This window comes from Coccidioides immitis (assembly GCF_000149335.2).
Source record: "Coccidioides immitis RS genomic scaffold supercont3.1, whole genome shotgun sequence".
In the NCBI taxonomy this organism is placed as follows: Eukaryota; Fungi; Ascomycota; class Eurotiomycetes; order Onygenales; family Onygenaceae; genus Coccidioides; species Coccidioides immitis.
This window is the reverse complement of record NW_004504310.1, coordinates 4,578,770-4,596,844: the sequence shown is the minus strand read 5'-3', so window position 1 is coordinate 4,596,844 and position 18,075 is coordinate 4,578,770. Positions and strand designations below refer to the sequence as shown.

The following is an 18,075-nucleotide window of genomic DNA, read 5'->3' as shown; positions in this document are numbered from 1 at the left end:
TTAGAGTGTTCCAAGTTGTGGGGCTTGTTTTAAGGACTGATATGTGGTATTGTTTGTGCTCCGTATGTATCATGATGTAGTATATTCCTAAGTAAGGTACTTGTATCTGTAGGAGAATAATAATAATATCACGAATTCGAATCAATAGCAACGCTTATTAAATCAGTTAAAAGCCTGTTTTCTACGATGGATGAAAAGCAATGGCCAGGGAGAGTTCCATGTCAGCGCTGCTCGACGATGTTGATCCAAATACGAGAGCAAAGAGGAGAGGGGCCGAACAGATAATCCGCTCCGGGCGAGCTAACTGGCGACGGCAAACGCTGATTGGAGGGGAGAACACCTCGCACTCGTGGGAAACTTCACCAGTCAGTTGGGCGGGCGAACCTACCCTCCATGCTTTTGCTAAGATCTTAGTTGCGAGTCTCCAACACTTTTCTTACAGAACCGACAAGCTCCCAACATTCCCTCCATCGTTGCTTTAATTAGACACGGAACGCAGGGAATTTGGAATCGACATTGAAGATATCAAGGGCCACGATCTGCACTCGTGCCCTAAATCTTTCTTGTACTTTTTCCACACAGCCCTCAGTTGCAGCCAACGCCTTGCAACATCATCCGAGCTACATCACCCCTCTCCCATCAAATCACATTTTTATTCTCATCCCTCATTTTTCTCGCAACCATTAGAGATCCGAATAGTTCAGTGAGTTGACAATCTCCTTGGCCTCGCGAATATCGGTCTCTTGAATTCTACAATATCGAGAACGAGAGCTTGTCCTCGCTGACATCACAACTTGTGGCGAACCCATCAGCGTTGTCGGAAGAGCTACACCTGTAATCCAGCCTTTTCACATGGTGGCCAGTAAGGCTTGCCTGCATCATGGGGAGAATTGACAAGGTGCCGGGCCCCAAGCATGAGCCTACAAAGGTGAGCACCCCCTTTCAAATCTCGCACCTCCTTTCGATGAAGGGTGACCCATCGTTCTAACCTTTCCGTTCCTTGACAGTCCGTGGCCTTGCGGCGCTTCGCCGAATCGGCTGCTGAAATTCCGGTTCCAGAACTTCCATCACTCCTGTCCCAATTCCCGCGCAGATGGCCGTTCCCAAGAGGCGATCTTTACAACTGGATCCCCATCCTGAATCGGTTTGATGACATCCTGGCTCGGCTTATCAGTAAATACGACCTTGACCTTGGCCCACAGACGAAGCCTTTTGGTCGGCTGTTCCTGGTTGATGAGTTGCTTGCTGGTAATGCATCGTTAAAAGGAGAAGAATGTCAAACGAAACTGGATGCGTTTGGCTTTGGCCGTGAGGGCGACAGAGAGCTGGTGGAGTCGATATTAGATTTTTCCCGGCTCCTTCTGGAGAAATGCGGAAATCGAAGCTTGTTTAATAGTAGTGAGCGGTTGAACGCCTTGCTCAATACATCTTCGCTTTCTTTGCTTCAGTGTACTCTGCGCCTTGGCGTATGCCTTGCTCAACGGTACTACTCCAGGCATCGAGCGACAAATAGTTCGCATTTCCATCAGTCGCTCTTAGCAACACATTACAATATCGAACTTGAACGCGTCCAGAAGCTTGCAGCGCCGTTTCCTCGTCCACCGTTATTGGCGAAGCCTAACGATGCCCACGTCACCGGGAAGGGAAAAGAGAAAGCAAAACCTCTTTCGACGTCCCCTGGTAATTGCAATGCGAATAATCTGATCAGTTTAACCAGCACAGATACAACCAAGAAAGTTGAAACTGATATTCTCCTTGACAATGGGGCTGGCACAAATGATTGGGAAGACTGGGGCAACGTTCGCGTGTCATATTACCCTCGAGATGTGGAGCCTAGCAAAGAACCGTCTGCACCAGTGATAAGCCACAGCCATACCGCCCAGGTTCCCACGACGCCTACTCCCGTTCGTCGACATTCTGTGCACCCCGGCTCCCGGCCTGGTCGTGACTCCTCCCTTGACGACTCACCATCCGTTGTTACCCCATCTCCGGCCGTCAAGTCCGATGAGGCTGCGCGAGGAATGACTGTATTAGAAATACCAAACTCTGAGATACTGTCTCGTGGCATAGAAGAGGTTGTGAATGAATATGCTACAAAGGTCCCAAAGGAGTCCAAATACGAGCTATTGAACCGGGTGCGTACCGCCTACGCACTCGCCAAATCCTTTGAGACAAGGCAGCAGATACTTGCTATCAGGGTCCTTGCACTCACGAACCTCGCATACGTATACCCGGAAGCTGTATTTCAGCAAAAGATTCTCTTACAAGACTCGGACGAGCCAAAGCGGCTTCAACTTGCTTATCAACTTGCTGAGTTCGTGCACCTCGGCGTAGCGGGTGATATCAGTGCTTCTATTCCCAACCAGACTTTTGCGCTTGCTTGTCTTGACGCACTTGCGAGACATAAGTCTAAGGCAGCGGATGTTTGTACTGCACTTAATGTTAATGTGAACCACGGAATCTTGATGTTTATCATTCGAAAGACGGTTGCCGATCTTGGCACTCCCGATGATGATGATAGTTTCGATAATGATGATTGGCGAGAATCTCTGTTTTCCCTGCTCCGTACGCTCCCTAATTCCGGTGCGAGGACGCCTGAGACCCTTGTTTCGGCAGGCTTGATACCAATGCTGGTTGATGTGCTCAATCTTCGAACTGAGAAGGCTCGAAGGGTCTACCCACGTGTGATGGAGTTTCTCGATACTTACGTTCACCCAGTCCGGGACGCTTTAGCCACCTTAGCTTCAGCCCGTGGGTTTGATGCTCTGTCCGGCCTCATTTCCTGGGAATCTAAATCCGCTTTCGAGCTCGTTAAGGAAGGGAAAGGGATTCCGGATGAACATAAGAATGCGTACACTGACTACCAAATACCATACTTCCACCAGCAATCTTTGCGATGGCTTCTCAAGTTTGTGAACCATGTTATGCAACACAATACCGGTGGATTTGAACGGTTATTACGAAACCTAATCGATTCTCCTCCATTGCTTGAAGGACTTCGTCTGGTTCTTGAGAATGCTGTGGTATTCGGTTCTCATGTGTGGAGCGGCGTTGTGAACGTCATGAGCAACTTCATCCATAACGAACCAACCAGTTACGCGGTTATCGCGGAAGCTGGGTTGAGCAAATCGTTGTTAGAGGCGGTAATGGCGGGACCGATTGAAACTGCTCCTAGCGGCACAGAAAACGATAAGTTGCCGAATTTGTTCATTCCCTCTAATCCTGATACGGACCCCAAATCCCTTGTGGCCCAGATCCTCGCTTCACCCCAGCATAAAGGATCTGATGGCATTTTACCTTCTTCAGAGGCTATTGTATGTATTCCAGTGGCGTTCGGGGCGATTTGCTTGAATTCAACTGGCCTGGAACTTTTTGGATCTTCAGATGCTCTAGAGCGCTTCTTCGACATTTTTGAAAGCCCTGAGCATGTGAAGTGCATGAGACACGATTCAAATTTACTACGGGCTTTGGGCAATTCGTTCGACGAGCTTATTAGGCATCATCCCCGTTTAAAGAAGGCGGTAACAAGCGCGATTGTTCGTCTGGTTGCTCGCATCCGAATTCTCGTGTCTTCCAAAGCTTGGCAGCATGGATTAGGAGCGAAGTTATGGACTCAAGATGACAAGCGGAACATGTCTATCCTCGGTGGGCCAGCGTCTGCTGTTACTGAGCCTGGCGCATCATTCACTGAAGACTTCGAGTTACTACAAAAGTCTCCCGTTCCTAGCCTGACTGATGGAGGAGTTTCTATAAACGGCCTGCCTCCACGACAATATTCGGATGTTTTTGGTTCTCCAGATGTCGCTAAATGGATTTTGGACAATGCTGCCGACCCCGATGGTCTCGATGTCGCTGACTATCTTTTCACTACCGTGAGATTTCTGGCAGGATTTTTTGAGAATCAAAACATGTGCTCTAATTTCATTGAATTCGGTGGTGTGGAATACGTTCTCGATTTGGCAACCCTACCAAGTGTGCCACATACATTCCACACTACTGAAGCAAGTCGCTACTTGTCGCAGGTTATCAAGGTAATGGCTGAGACGAAGCCTCATCTTGTCGTGCCTTCGGTGGTCAAGCGAACTCAAAAGGTGCTTGATAGACTGGGGCCTTTCTTTGAAACGTGGCACACGCATGGCTTCTTCACCCCTGTTACTTGCTCGACTCCGACGAGCGAACCGGATGTCCACGATGTGAAGCTGAAAGGCACATATTTCGTGAAACATCTTGTTGCAGTTGTGACACTGACAGATGTTCTGCGCGAAATGTACGGACCACATTTGTACCCTGTTCGACCCAGTCAACAAGTTTCTCCTTTTGTCCAAGTTAATCTAGCGGATAAGTATGCCAAGCTCGTTCAAAGCTTGGGTAGTTTGCAGGCGGCTTGTGTGTGGGAGGAGATATTATTGCAAAAAAATGAGCCGCCCGAATGGAAAAGTTTGCCCAGATCAAGCGGTTTTGGCCTTGCAGACACAAATATTGTTCATCCTACAATACAATCGGCACCTACTGGAATTAATACGGATTCCTCTGCTCTTGATGAAGCATCAAAAGCCACTGATAGTTCCATAAATTGGGCAGCACTCCGGAATACTGACGTCCTCCGCTACTTGACTAGCACCTTGCCTTTATCCGTCACAGGATTTCATCACGTTTTGGGCCATGGTCTTACGAGTAAGCGGCGCATGGATACCTATCAGCGACAGAGGGCTACCAAAGTTGCCGAGGCCTTGGCCTTAATGGTCGTGGATCAATTACAGCAAGCTTGCGATTCAAATCCTAAAGATCGTTTCTCCTATCTAATTGTTATTTTATCGGCATTTTCCCAATTATTATTTGAGAGTAAGATTTCCCTGAGAGACTTTTTGTGTTCAAGATAGTAACTAATGATAGAAATAGCGAGCGATCGCCCCCACTCACATTGTCTCACTATCGTTCTCAACGCCTTTAAGAAGATAGGAGGTATACGGACGTTGAGTGACTTGGCTGATCTTTTCTTGGATGAAATCAAGACCCTGTCTCTCCAGGCTAGAGGGAATTCTTCCCCCGAATTGGCGTCCCGGTTGGCCGCAGCTTGTGGCTGTATCAAACTTATCTTGACCTTCTTCTCTGAGACGACGTCGGCGCGATATATTATCGATTCTAGCCAGACACAAGCTATGGCAGCTGAACAGCACAGGGATCGCCCTGATGCCTTCGTGCCGTCTCAATTTTTGGTAGAGCTGAGAATGGAAGCCTTGCCTTTGGTTCAACGAATGTGGGAATCCGACTTTATCGAAGATGCGTCCAGTTCGATGGTGAAGGCGTTGATTGAGATTCTTCGGTCAGTATTAGAAGGAGAATATGAAAGCGGAGCGCACCACCGTGGCGATGTTCCCCCCTTGGCTGGCTCACCCACTCCGAGAACATTCTTTTTCCATAGAGACCGCCTTAGTTCTTTAACGGAGAAAGGGTATGATGAGAACCTTGCAAAAGAAGCATTGTATCGTTGCAATAATTCTTCATCTTCTGCAGAGGAGTATTGTTCAGCCCATAAAGGGCTCAGACCTCCACCGAGACTCCCAGTGCCCTCCTCTGATATTGAGCCGACCTCGAGAGTCAGCAACACCCCTCCGACCGAGAGTCTATTCGGTACTCCTGCACCAAATCAAGCTCAGCGTTCTGATGGGTCCGCCACGGCCACCCCATTCAGCCAGGCTTTCGAAGGCCACATCGAGGCTTTGCTCGACGAAATCCAGGCTGCACCCCTTGATGCATTCCCTTCTGCAGCACGGGCTAGTGACAGTGCTAATACGGAAGCCACCTCATTGAATCAAAGCACTGCCAATACGACAGCATTGCAAACTACGAGAAGAACGTCCACCCCAAAGCGGCGAGACGTAGTCACCGTTGAGGATTTGGATGAGGAGCGTGACAAGGTCCGCACCAATTTGATCGAAAGATGTCTCGAAGTTCTCAATCTGCATCACGACGTCACTTTCGAACTCGCTGACCTGATTAACTCTGCCGCTAAACTCCGGGATGGAGCTACGTTCCGCAAAGAAATCGGGGAAACGTTGATACATTCTTTAATATCACTGCAGATGGATGAGAATTTCCAGTCAGGAGGCAAAAAGATAGCGGCCTATGCTAATTTGCTTGCCTTGGTCCTTCAAGAAAAGAGCGTGTATGATGCTACATTAGAGCACCTGAGAGAAAACTTTTCTCTCCTTCTTGGGTTCATCACCATTCCTAAACCCCAGTCAGACAAGTCCACCGGTGAATCTTGCCCGTGGATTGCCCAGGTCCTCTTGATATTAGAGAGAATTCTGTCTGACGACGAGCAACCGGACCAAATTACGTGGACATCCCCAAATTCGGATAATGTTTCAGACTCCCCAGCCGAGCTGCAGGAGCCAATTATTGAAATTGAAGCCAAAGTACAGCTCTTCGATGCTGTTGTGGAAATTCTTCCTAGAATTGGAAAAGATGAGACTTTGGCTTTATCTGTTTGTCGAATCTTTGTCATTTTAACCCGACATCGAGATATTGCTGTGCGCTTAGGAGAAAAGAAAAACCTGCAGCGGTTGTTTGTCATGATCAAGCAACTTGCCGACTCCTCAAATGATAGATTGCAGAGCAGCTTTATGCTAATTCTGCGTCACATCATTGAAGATGATGACACAATTCGGCAAATCATGAAAAATGAGATCGTGGCAAGCTTTGATGCTAGATCTCCTCGTCAAACGGACACGACCGGTTATATTCGACAATTCTATCAATTAGCGCTGAGATCTCCAAAGATTTTCGTCGAGGCTACCAATGAAAAACTGAAGTTGCAAAGATACGATCCTCAACAAAGACAGCAAGTCCTCACTTTGAAGGTTGAAAGGAGTGACAAGGAGCCACTGCAACCTGGCATTGCACCCGGTGAGGAGTCCAAGGAGCCAAACAAGGCAGAGACATCTGAAGGACCAAGCCGAGAAACGGAACGTGGAGAGCATGGCGATACCAAAGGCAAGCAAAAGGTCGAACTGAAGCCTCCAGTCGTGGAGCATCCGGATGGCGTGATTCACTACCTGCTTTCTGAATTGCTCTCCTACCGAGATGTTGATGACAAAGAAGTCACAAGCACCTCAGAAAACACCGGATATCAATCGGAGGATGTGGAGATGATTACTGCAGACGTATCTTCAGCCTGCTCAACTCCCCCGCCACGAGAACCGATCCCTAAGAAGTCAGAGAAACCGCAGTTCAAATCCGAAGACCATCCCATCTATATCTATCGATGCTTCCTGCTTCAATGTCTGACGGAACTTCTCTCCTCGTACAACCGCACCAAAGTTGAATTCATTAATTTCTCGCGCAAGGCCGATCCTCTTGCCACTACGCCTTCCAAACCGCGCTCTGGTATCCTCAATTATTTACTTTACTTCCTTATTCCCGTCGGGACTTTAGAACACGACGAATCCATATCGTTCAAGAAGAGAGTAAATACGTCGCATTGGGCCATGCGGGTTATTGTCGCCCTGTGTTCCAAGACTGGTGAATTTGGTGGATCAAAGCGACGTCCTACTATGGATGAAGAAGAGGAAACAGATTTGATGTTTGTGCGAAAATTCGTTCTCGAGCATGCTCTAAAGTGTTACAAGGAAGCCAATTCGTCTCAAGAGCCGCTTGACGTCAAATATGCCCGGCTTATGTGCCTAGCCGACCTTTTTGACAAGATGTTGAGTGGAGCAACAAATACGGACGGCTCTGCGCATTATCCTTCATCCACTCGCTATATTGCGAAGATGATGTTCGAGAAGAACTTTATGTCTGCATTCACTTCTTCGGTTGCCGATATAGACTTAAACTTTCCATCGTCTAAGAGAGCTGTCAAGTACATTCTTCGCCCGCTGAATAAGCTTACGCAGACTGCAGTGTTGCTCAGCGAAGCTGCTAGTATTGCTGGCGTCGGTGCCCCGGGTGTAGCCGATGAAGACGAGATCTCTTCTGCAACTTCCGTGTCAGATATCGATGATGATAGAGAAGAGACTCCAGATTTATTCCGTCATTCAACTCTTGGAATGTTTGAACCAGACCACGAGGAAGAGACGCCCTCTGAGGAGGAAGAAGACGAGGACGAAATGTACGACGATGAGTATGACGAAGAAATGGACTATGAAGAAGATATGCCAGAAAATGATGGCGAAGTGGTCAGCGAAGACGAGGACCTTGACGGACGCGGTCCGATCGAAGGCTTGCCGGGCGATACCCCCATGGATATTGAAGTCCTTATCGAGAGCGATGAAGATGAGGATGACGAGGACGACGATGAAGATGACGATGAAGACGACAGCGAAGATGAGTCGGATTTAGATAACGAAATAATGGCCGGGGAGATTACTGGGGATCATGATAATGACAGCCTTCACGGTGATGATGACGAGTGGGAGAGTGAAGAAATGACCGATGATGAAGCAGATGCCGAAATCATGGACCAACTAGAGGATGACCTGGAAGATATCGCCCAAGGAGATCGTCATGGCGGGCCACCTCATTTTGATGAACTACTCCGTGTCCTTGAGGGTGGCGGCGCAACCGTCGAGCGGATCGAAGACGATATTGGGCTTAGAGCTAATTTACATGATGACATGTTGGACGACGACGACATGAATGAAGATGAGGGTGCGTGCAGTTCTAACATTGAGAGGGCTCGGTTGCTAACTGTTATTGCAGACGAGGACGAAGAGATAGACGAATTAGAGGAAGATGTCGACGACTACGACGAACATGGCTATCATGGATTTGACGGTTAGTGGCGATTCGCTTGCCCCTTTCAGTATCATCTTTGCTAATTCTTACTCAGATGAGGATGCGGACATGAACTCACCTTGGGCATGGGTTGATGAGCTTGCCCATACACGGACGCAACGAACACCGTGGAACATTTTCGCCGGTGGCTTTGGTGGCCGCCATGGAGGTACCCACATTCCTAGTTTCCGGGCTCACCGAACAACAATGGCGGCTCCTCGGAACGACGATGGGACCAACCCACTACTGCGTCGCAATGATCGAGCAGCAGACCAGCCACCTAGCACCGAAGCTTTCAGCGAGTGGGTACATGCAATCGATCCGGCTAGCCAGGGCAGATTTTTGTCCGTCGATAGTCCTGTTAGTTTTATGAACGCAATCCTACAGGTTATTGGACAGGGAGGCCCTGGTTTCGGTGTCGTTACTCGACCAGACGGGTTCCACCTTCACATCGAGCGTGACGCTTCTCTTCCCTCCCGCCTTCAAGATATGCTTGGCTTAGGCCGGCCTAGTGTGAGCACACGCCCTCGCGACGATCCTAGTCAGGCAGTAACATTCAATATCTCTACTACAACCACTCGCTGGCAAGAGGAAGCTCGTATCCTATTTGGGAATAGCTATGTTGACAAAGCTCTGCGGGTTCTAAACTCTATTCACAAGCTCCTCGTCCCTCCTGCTATTGAAGAAAGTAAACGTCTGAAAAAGCAGCTCGAGGAGGAAATGAAGAGACGAGAGGAAGAACGGAAAGAAAACGAACGTCAGGAACGTATCGCGAAGGAGGAAGCTGAAAAGGAACGCAAACGAAAGGAGGAAGAGGAAGAAGCTTTGAGACAACAAGAGGCAGAGCGTGCAGCGGAGAGTGCTCGCCAGGCAGCTGGGGGTGAACCCATGGACGATGTTCAGCCAACAGAGCTAAGTCAAGAAGCGCAGCAGCCGGAAGCTGAAGCATCTGCTGCAGGCCCATCTGAACCTACCCCTCGTGTGCATACCACTATTCGAGGTCGCCAGCTTGATATCACCGGCATGGATATCGATCCCGAGTTCCTTGAAGCTATCCCTGAGGAGTTCCGTGAAGAGGTTATCATGCAACAGCTAGCAGAACAGAGATCTCATGCTGCTGCAGCGGGCGAAGAACCCAGTGAAATTAACCCTGAATTTTTAGAAGCGTTGCCTCCGGAAATTCGTGAAGAGCTCTTGCAGCAAGAAGCCGCTGATCGCCGTCGTCGTGAACGAGACGCTGCCCGTAGACAAGCTGCTGCTAATGGAACACCACATGCTGAGGATATGGATCCGGCAAGCTTCCTTGCTACGCTAAACCCGTCTCTTCGGCAAACCGTGTTGGCCGACCAGCCCGAAGAGGTCCTAGCCGCTCTCGGTCCTGAGTTCGTTAGCGAAGCTCGCGCCCTTACCGGTCGACGCTTAGCACAATTCGATATTGGTAGAATGGACTCGCAGTCCAGAGCCGAGGCGTCGCAACAGGATGAAAGTGCCAAGAAGCCGCAGCGACGTCAAATTGTGCAGATGCTTGACAAAGCCGGTGTTGCCACTCTTTTACGACTTATGTTCATGCCATTACAAGGAAATGCACGGCATCATCTCAATGATATACTCCACAACGTCTGCCAGAATCGACAGAATAGGACAGAGGTTTTAAGTCTATTGCTCCTCATTTTGCAGGATGGCAGCGCCGATATCTCAGCTGTTGAACGCAGTTTTGCTCATTTGTCTCTCAGAGCGAAAACACCGACGACACAAAAGACTCCCCAACCTAAACGCACCATCCCATTGCCTACACCTGGCAATGGTGATGTTACTCCATTGGTTGTGATCCAACAGTGTCTTGGTGCATTGTCGTTCCTTACACAATATAATCCTCATATTGCCTGGTTCTTCCTCACCGAACACGACTCGCATACAGCCCTTAAGTTCAAGTCATTCCGCAAGGGTAAGTTTAAGGAGAATAAGGCAAATAAATTCGCATTGAACTCCTTGTTATCCTTACTCGACCGTAAGGCAATCCTCGACAGTCCTAATTGCATGGAGCAGCTCTCTGGGTTATTGAGCAGTATTACGCAGCCATTGTCTATTCTCCTCAAGAAAGAAAAGGAGAGACAAGAAGAAGAAGCTAAAGCGAAGGAAGCCGCAGCTGCCAAGGAGAAAGAGAAAGCAGAGGCTGCAGATGAAACGGTTGATACTGCAATGCCTGACCCCGGACCAGTTGCCACTGAACAGAAGCCTGAAGAACCTGGCCAGGGCTCTTCCAATGAAGGTCAACCGGATTCAAAACAAAAGAAACAGCGTGTCATTGAGCCCCCAGTCGTACCAGAACATAACTTGCAGCTCGTGGTTCATATACTTGCTGCTCGAGAGTGCAACGGAAAAATATTTAGAGAAACATTGTCAACTATCAACAATCTGTCATCTGTCCCCGGGGCCAAGGAGGTCATTGGCAGGGAGTTAGTACAGCAAGCGCAGACACTAAGCGAATCCATTCTGTCGGATCTGAATGAGCTCTTGCCGCACATTACCCAAGCTAAGAGCGGAACTGATGTCCAAGGCATGGCTTTGTCAAAGTTCTCGCCGTCAAGTTCAGATCAGGCTAAGCTCCTCCGGGTCCTTACTGCCCTCGATTACTTATTTGATCCAGCCAGAGGTGATAAAGATAAGGGTTCCGATCCCGAGTGCCCCGAGAAGGAAAATGTTTTGAAGAACCTCTATGAAAGTGCTACCTTTGGGCCTCTCTGGAACAAATTGAGTGAATGTCTCACCACTATTCGTCAAAAAGAGAGCATGCTGAATGTGGCCACCACGTTACTCCCGCTCATCGAGTCGTTAATGGTTGTCTGCAAGAACACGACTCTCAGGGATCTCCCACTCTCCAGACACGGACGAGAATTCTCCATTGCAAGCCCTCCGCCGGATGCTGGAATGGAGGGGCTGTTCTTCACATTCACTGAGGAACATCGAAAGATTCTCAACGAGCTTGTTCGCCAAAACCCTCGACTCATGAGTGGTACGTTTTCACTCCTCGTTAAGAACCCGAAAGTACTAGAGTTTGACAACAAGCGCAATTACTTCAACCGTCGTATTCATTCTCGTGGGGCTGAGGCTCGACATCCTCATCCGCCGCTGCAACTATCTGTTCGCAGAGACCAGGTTTTCCTTGATTCCTTCAAATCGTTATACTTCAAAACAGCAGACGAGATGAAGTACGGTAAACTTAGCGTCCGTTTCCACGGCGAAGAGGGCGTTGACGCTGGAGGCGTGACGAGAGAGTGGTTCCAAGTCCTCGCTCGTGGAATGTTCAATCCCAACTACGCTCTTTTTATCCCCGTTGCGTCTGACCGCACGACATTCCACCCTAACCGGCTCAGTGGGGTCAACCAGGAACACTTGATGTTCTTCAAGTTTATCGGGCGCATTATTGGCAAAGCCATCTACGAAGGTCGAGTCCTAGACTGCCATTTTAGCCGCGCCGTATACAAGCGTATTCTTGGGAAATCGGTGTCTATCAAGGACATGGAAACCCTTGATTTGGATTATTACAAGTCTCTACTCTGGATGTTAGAGAACGATATCACCGACATTCTCACCGAGAACTTTTCGGTTGAGGTCGAAGCTTTCGGCGAAAAGCAGGTTATTGACTTGGTTGAGAACGGACGCAACATTCCAGTCACTCAAGAAAACAAAGAGGAATATGTTCAGCTTGTTGTCGAGCACCGGTTGGTTGGATCTGTTAAAGAGCAACTAGACAATTTCTTAAAGGGCTTCCATGATATTATCCCCGCCGACCTTATCTCCATTTTCAATGAACAAGAACTGGAGTTGCTGATTTCCGGCCTACCCGAAATTGATGTCGACGATTGGAAGAACAATACCGACTACCACAACTACTCTGCGTCGTCTCCACAGATCCAGTGGTTCTGGCGTGCTGTTCGCTCATTCGACAAGGAAGAGCGTGCCAAGTTGCTTCAGTTTGTTACTGGAACTAGCAAAGTTCCGCTCAACGGTTTCCGGGAGCTTGAGGGCATGAATGGATTTAGCAAGTTCAACATCCATCGTGACTATGGTAACAAAGATAGACTACCCAGCTCGCATACTTGTTTCAACCGTAAGTTTTCCGTGGCCATTTTTATATAGTTCCTTCGGCTAATATGTATAACAGAGCTTGATCTACCGGAGTATGAAAGCTACGAAACTCTCAGACAACGTCTCTACACAGCAATGACTGCCGGCAGCGAGTATTTCGGGTTCGCATAAACTAGAGTGATTGTATTCCTTTACCGGTTCGTGATTTACGGTTTGATTCCTGGGCTGCATTACCTACTCTATTCCCTTTGCATCTGGTGGCGCTGTCAAGTTCACGATCTATGTACTCTCAGAATGGCATGGTCTTTGATTTTCTTTTTCTTTTTTTTTAATTTGCTGGAAGGATTGGGAAAATCTGTATTTATGCTCCTTTTTTTTCTCTTTTCCACAGTGCTTGTTACGCTGTGACTTTGAGCTCTGGCGGCGTGTTGTTTGTTGAGAAAACAGTTGAAGTGCAGGTCAGCTGGGTTATTTAGCAAGCAACATTGCCTTCGCAGCTTCTGCAATGCAGTGTCCGTAATAGTTCTAGACTCAAAAGCAGCCTCTATTCTGTCCTTGTATCTCATCTCACTTCCATCCTCCCCATTTCCCAGTCTGCGCAGGCGAAGGTTTGCCACGTGATAGAATCTTATCTGATTGTCGGGTCCGCTTCCAAACTCGGCCTAGCGCCATAAAAATTGACGGTCCCGCAGAGCAAAAGCCGTTCGACGACTCGCTTCGCATCGCCATGCGCAGACCGTTAATTCTGTCGTAAATCTTTCGCACTTTCGCGGACCGGCTCGTCGGAGTAGTCGCATCTGCCTCGTGGGAGCATATCTTCCTGTGCAGAGAGAACTAGCCCCGTGAAGACGCCCAAAGTCCTCTTGAACGGAACACGCTGGACCAGAAAGTATGGCTACGAATTCTATCAAGCTATTGACTGGAAACAGTCACCCGGAGCTAGCGCAGCTGGTTGCCGATAGGTATGAGGATATCCCTATTCCGTTGCTTTATTAAATTTTTATTTTACCGTATACCCAATGTTGGCTTGCTTTTCTATCCGGGTTGTCTAGTCGACTCTAGATGTCTTTTTCCTTGGTCCATCTTCTTTCTCTTATGCTTTTGCGTCGGGAATATCTCCATAGTTTTATCATGGAATTATGTTCTTCAACAGTGGGCGCCTCAATTTACGGTGCACTTTCTGAAAAGCTTTATCTACTTCTTCCAAGCCTATGAAGAGTCGATGTCTAGTGGCAAGATGCTAATATTATCTTCCAGGCTTGGGATCGAGTTGACGCGGGTCATGGTTTCGCAGTATTCAAACCAGGAGACCAGCGTCACTATTGGAGAAAGTGTGAGAGATGAAGATGGTACTTTTCTCTTGTCTCCCTCGTGCTTATTATGACCTCTGCTACGCATTCTGTTGTATCAGAGATTATTCTTTTCGGCATAATATCACTGGATACCTCTGCCATTTCCTCCAGAAAGCCGAAAAAGGAGCCGACGGTTGCTAATAGACGGCTGTAGTTTTTATTTTACAATCGACACGACCTAATGATATCAATGACGGCCTTATGGAACTCCTTATTATGATAAACGCTTGCAAAACTGCTTCTGCGAGACGCATCACTGCTGTCATTCCCAACTTCCCCTATGCTCGCCAAGACAAAAAGGATAAGAGTCGCGCACCCATCACAGCCAAACTCATGGCCAATATGCTCCAGACTGCTGGGTGCAATCACGTTATCACCATGGATCTCCATGCCAGTCAGATTCAAGGATTTTTCAATGTGCCTGTGGACAACCTCTACGCTGAGCCAAGCATGTTGCGATGGATTCGTCAGAACCTTGATGTATCCAACTGCGTTATCGTCAGTCCAGATGCTGGTGGTGCCAAACGTGCCACTGCCATTGCAGATCGGCTTGATCTCCAGTTCGCTCTTATTCATAAGGAACGACCACGGCCAAATGAGGTCTCTCGCATGGTTCTTGTAGGCAGCGTTAAGGATAAGATTGCTATTATTGTTGATGACATGGCCGATACTTGCGGTACACTGGTCAAAGCTGCTAGCACCCTCATCGACAACGGTGCGAAGGAAGTCCTCGCTATTGTGACACACGGCATTCTTAGTGGGAAGGCCATTGAGACGCTGAATACCGGGCGATTGAGTCGTATTGTCGTTACGAATACAGTGCCGCATGAGGAAAAGAAGTTACTCTGTGATAAGATCGAGACTATCGACATCAGTCCTGTGTTGGCGGAGGCATGTCGACGAACGCATAACGGGGAGTCAGTTAGCTTCCTGTTTTCGCATGCGGTGTCCTAATGATAATGCATGAATGGTGTGTGATTTGCAGTGTGATGAAAATAGATGTTTCAAGTCCTGTTGACTCGTTCCTCGCGAGCGTTTCTTTACCGAGATTGCTGCCTGTATGGTCAATGTCATGTGAGAATGAGCGTGGGGTAATATTATGCATACAAAAGCACAGGCTGTTGAGTTCAGACCACCTCCATAGCTTTGTAAATATATTTAAATGAGTGTTCTGTGTTCAGCACTTTGTTATTCACGGATGGTTTTCCTTTCTATGATTCCTATTCCACAACAAAGAATAGAAAACATCATCTAGTTATCTATATCATTGCTATTCTATCCAAAAAAGACCCTTCCTTTATTTCAACCTGGGAAGGTCCAAGAAATCCAAGCAAGCATGGTTTTGTGTGTCTTGTCAACTTTACACTACGTCTTTTTTGATGGAATAGGTGCTTCATATGTAGGGAGGATGCACATATATTACATACGTCTATCATGTGGAGAAGTGATGCTTTCAGCCCCTCAAGCTAGTCCTCAGAATCAGCGACACTGGCATGTCTGTCTCCAACATACCAACTATTGGGGTTGTCGGTGTCCTTCATGCAAGTTATGGGCGTGAGAAGCTTAACACAGCTCACTCCTGACACGTAGATAACGGATTGCATCTAGCTACATGTAGTGAGAAGGTCTGACAAATTTTCATCTCAATATCTATATATGATAAATTGGAAACATATGTTTTGGGTTGGGTTGGTTGAGGTATTATGCAATGATGGGCGGGTTAAAGTTGCTTGCATGACGCCCGACATTATCTTGAAGCTTCTTGATGGCATTCATCCACCTCGCGGATTATCGCAAGGCAAGAATGGAATCAGGGCGCATTAAGAACAACGGGGTTCAATTCGCATCTCCCTGTGGAGGCGGGCGGAGGTATTGGAACAGACTTGTCATTTGGCAAATGAATTTTTGTAGCAAAGATAATAAAACTCCCATGACCCAAAGACTCTGTATTCGTTGCTCGAAGAAAAAGACAAGAGAAAAGAACATGGTATTTCTCTTTAATCCGAGGCTCATAATAGTTGCACACAACACCCCGTTTCCTTTATCCCGTTCGCACCTGAGCTTCCTCCCCGACATTAACCGCCAAGCAACACCATTTACTTTCTCATGGAAGATGCTCGGCGCTTGCGGAGTTCCTCGCGCTTGGCCTTCTCCTCGTGGACGCGGGCGGCCAAAAGCTTGGCATATTCGTTGCTAATTGGAGAAACAAATATTAGCACAGTCAACGTGCACTTTAGATAAAAGCTACTCACGCTTGCTCCTTGGCAGACTCAGCCCGGCGGCGCTTGAGGGCAATTCGCTGACGCTTGCGCTGGAGACGTTGGGGGGTGACGAGACGCTGGATCTTAGGGGCCTTGGTGTATTCCTTCTTTCCCTCCTTGGTGGGTGTGACAGTTCGGCGGATAACGAATTTTCTGACATCATCCTTCTTGTCCAAACCGAAGAACTTGCGGATCTTAGAAGCACGCTTGGGACCGAGTCTCTTGGGGTTCACGACATCTGTGAGTCCGGGGATATCACCCTCACCCTGCTTGACGACGGTAAGAGCCATAACAGCAAGGTCATAACCAGTGATAGCTAAACAATTTTCATGTCAAATGCTGGGCTTAAGAACAGTATATCGAACGGGGATCGTTGTATGTCGTACCTCCACGAACGCTCTTGCGCTTGCGCTCACCAGTTCGGCGGGGTCGGTAGCAGCTATCGTCAAATGTCAGTTTTGAATGTGCTAGGCGCATTTTTATGACATCGAAAGTTGCAAAATACCTGTGGCCGGTGCTGAGGAGGAGTCTGGTACGGTTGGGCAGAAGAACTAGCCAGTACAGGTGAGTGTTTGCGGAATATCGAAGGCGAGGCCTGATCTCGGTACATACCACCCTGCTTCATGGGGAAACCTGTGATTTTGTCAGCAATAGATCCCGGACTCAATATAGCCAGCGACCGTTATATCCAGCTGACTGTAAAAGATCCCATACCTTGCTTATCGTTTCCACCAGTGATCTTGAACAAATAACCCTTGAATTCATCACCGAGAGAGTCGCCAGGAACCTAAACCACCACCGCGAAAAAAATTCGCAATCAGCACAAAAACATCCTTTCATCCAAAACGTCCTTTGTCCTCCGTCGAAAACAGCTGCGTTGGGCCGGTGCTCACTTCAGTTCCCATGCGCTTCTCCATGAAGGGTCGGAGCTTGCGCTCATCGTCAATCTCGATCAATTTCTGCGACCCATTGGCCGGGTAGGCAATGTTGAGCTTCATCTTGACAGGAATCCGCGGTCAAGACGGAGGCACACGCAAATTGTCGATGGGCGTTGGTTGGTAGGTCGTCGACGTCGTCTCACGGACAACTTCAAATCTGCGTTTGTGGATATTTCTTAGCGAAATTCCCCCATTCTGTGGGTGGTGACTAAGCGAGCCTAAACCCGAACTGGAATTTGATGATATAAGCAGCCCTACATATATTTCTGGCCAATCAGAGGCAGGCTGATTGTGCTCTTCCGCAAAACTCGTCTTCTCGCTGATTCTCTGCGTCGAACGACACGGTGCCAACGCCCTTCGCCCTCGCCGTCTCCTTTCGACACCGCACAGCCAGCGACTAACGTGCCTCTGGCTTCAAGAGTACGTCAGCATGTACCGTTACGCGACCTCGCCCTGGGCCTAGTCCCTCTTCGCTGAGCGCGTCACAAACGTCGCTCACCGCTCCTACGCCGCGCTCTGTGAAACCATCAGAGAATGGGTTCCTTTGCCCGCGCTCTCCAATAGTGCGATTCAATGGCACATCGTCAAAAGCACGACTGCCCAAGCTCTATCGTGGCGCCCAATGATGATTTGGTCAGATACTACATCAAAGACTCC

The 18,075-nt window shown here is 48.4% G+C and overlaps 3 protein-coding genes across 3 annotated transcripts; 2 read left to right on the top strand and 1 right to left on the bottom strand.

Moving 5' to 3' along the window:
- The first annotated feature begins 465 nt into the window (after positions 1–465).
- CIMG_01480 (DNA binding protein URE-B1) lies at positions 466–13,427 on the top strand. The gene is made up of 7 exons (XM_001247708.2): positions 466–703; positions 813–928; positions 1,008–4,842; positions 4,900–8,652; positions 8,704–8,778; positions 8,834–12,889; positions 12,944–13,427. The coding sequence occupies exons 2-7, from the start codon at positions 881–883 to the stop codon at positions 13,036–13,038; spliced, it is 11,862 nt and encodes a 3,953-aa protein (XP_001247709.1). The 5' UTR covers positions 466–703; positions 813–880; the 3' UTR covers positions 13,039–13,427.
- Positions 13,428–13,599: 172 nt separating this feature from the next.
- Positions 13,600–15,506, top strand: CIMG_01481 (ribose-phosphate pyrophosphokinase 2). Its single transcript, XM_001247709.2, has 3 exons — positions 13,600–13,829; positions 14,125–14,216; positions 14,374–15,506. The coding sequence occupies exons 1-3, from the start codon at positions 13,759–13,761 to the stop codon at positions 15,171–15,173; spliced, it is 963 nt and encodes a 320-aa protein (XP_001247710.1). The 5' UTR covers positions 13,600–13,758; the 3' UTR covers positions 15,174–15,506.
- Positions 15,507–16,035: 529 nt separating this feature from the next.
- Positions 16,036–17,572, bottom strand: CIMG_01482 (40S ribosomal protein S6). Its single transcript, XM_001247710.2, has 7 exons — positions 17,374–17,572; positions 17,195–17,267; positions 17,093–17,113; positions 16,986–17,031; positions 16,867–16,919; positions 16,472–16,796; positions 16,036–16,412 (listed from the first exon to the last, which is right to left on the bottom strand). Exons 1-7 carry the CDS (start codon positions 17,476–17,478, stop codon positions 16,316–16,318), a joined length of 720 nt encoding a protein of 239 aa, XP_001247711.1. The 5' UTR covers positions 17,479–17,572; the 3' UTR covers positions 16,036–16,315.
- Between the last annotated feature and the right edge of the window lie 503 nt (positions 17,573–18,075).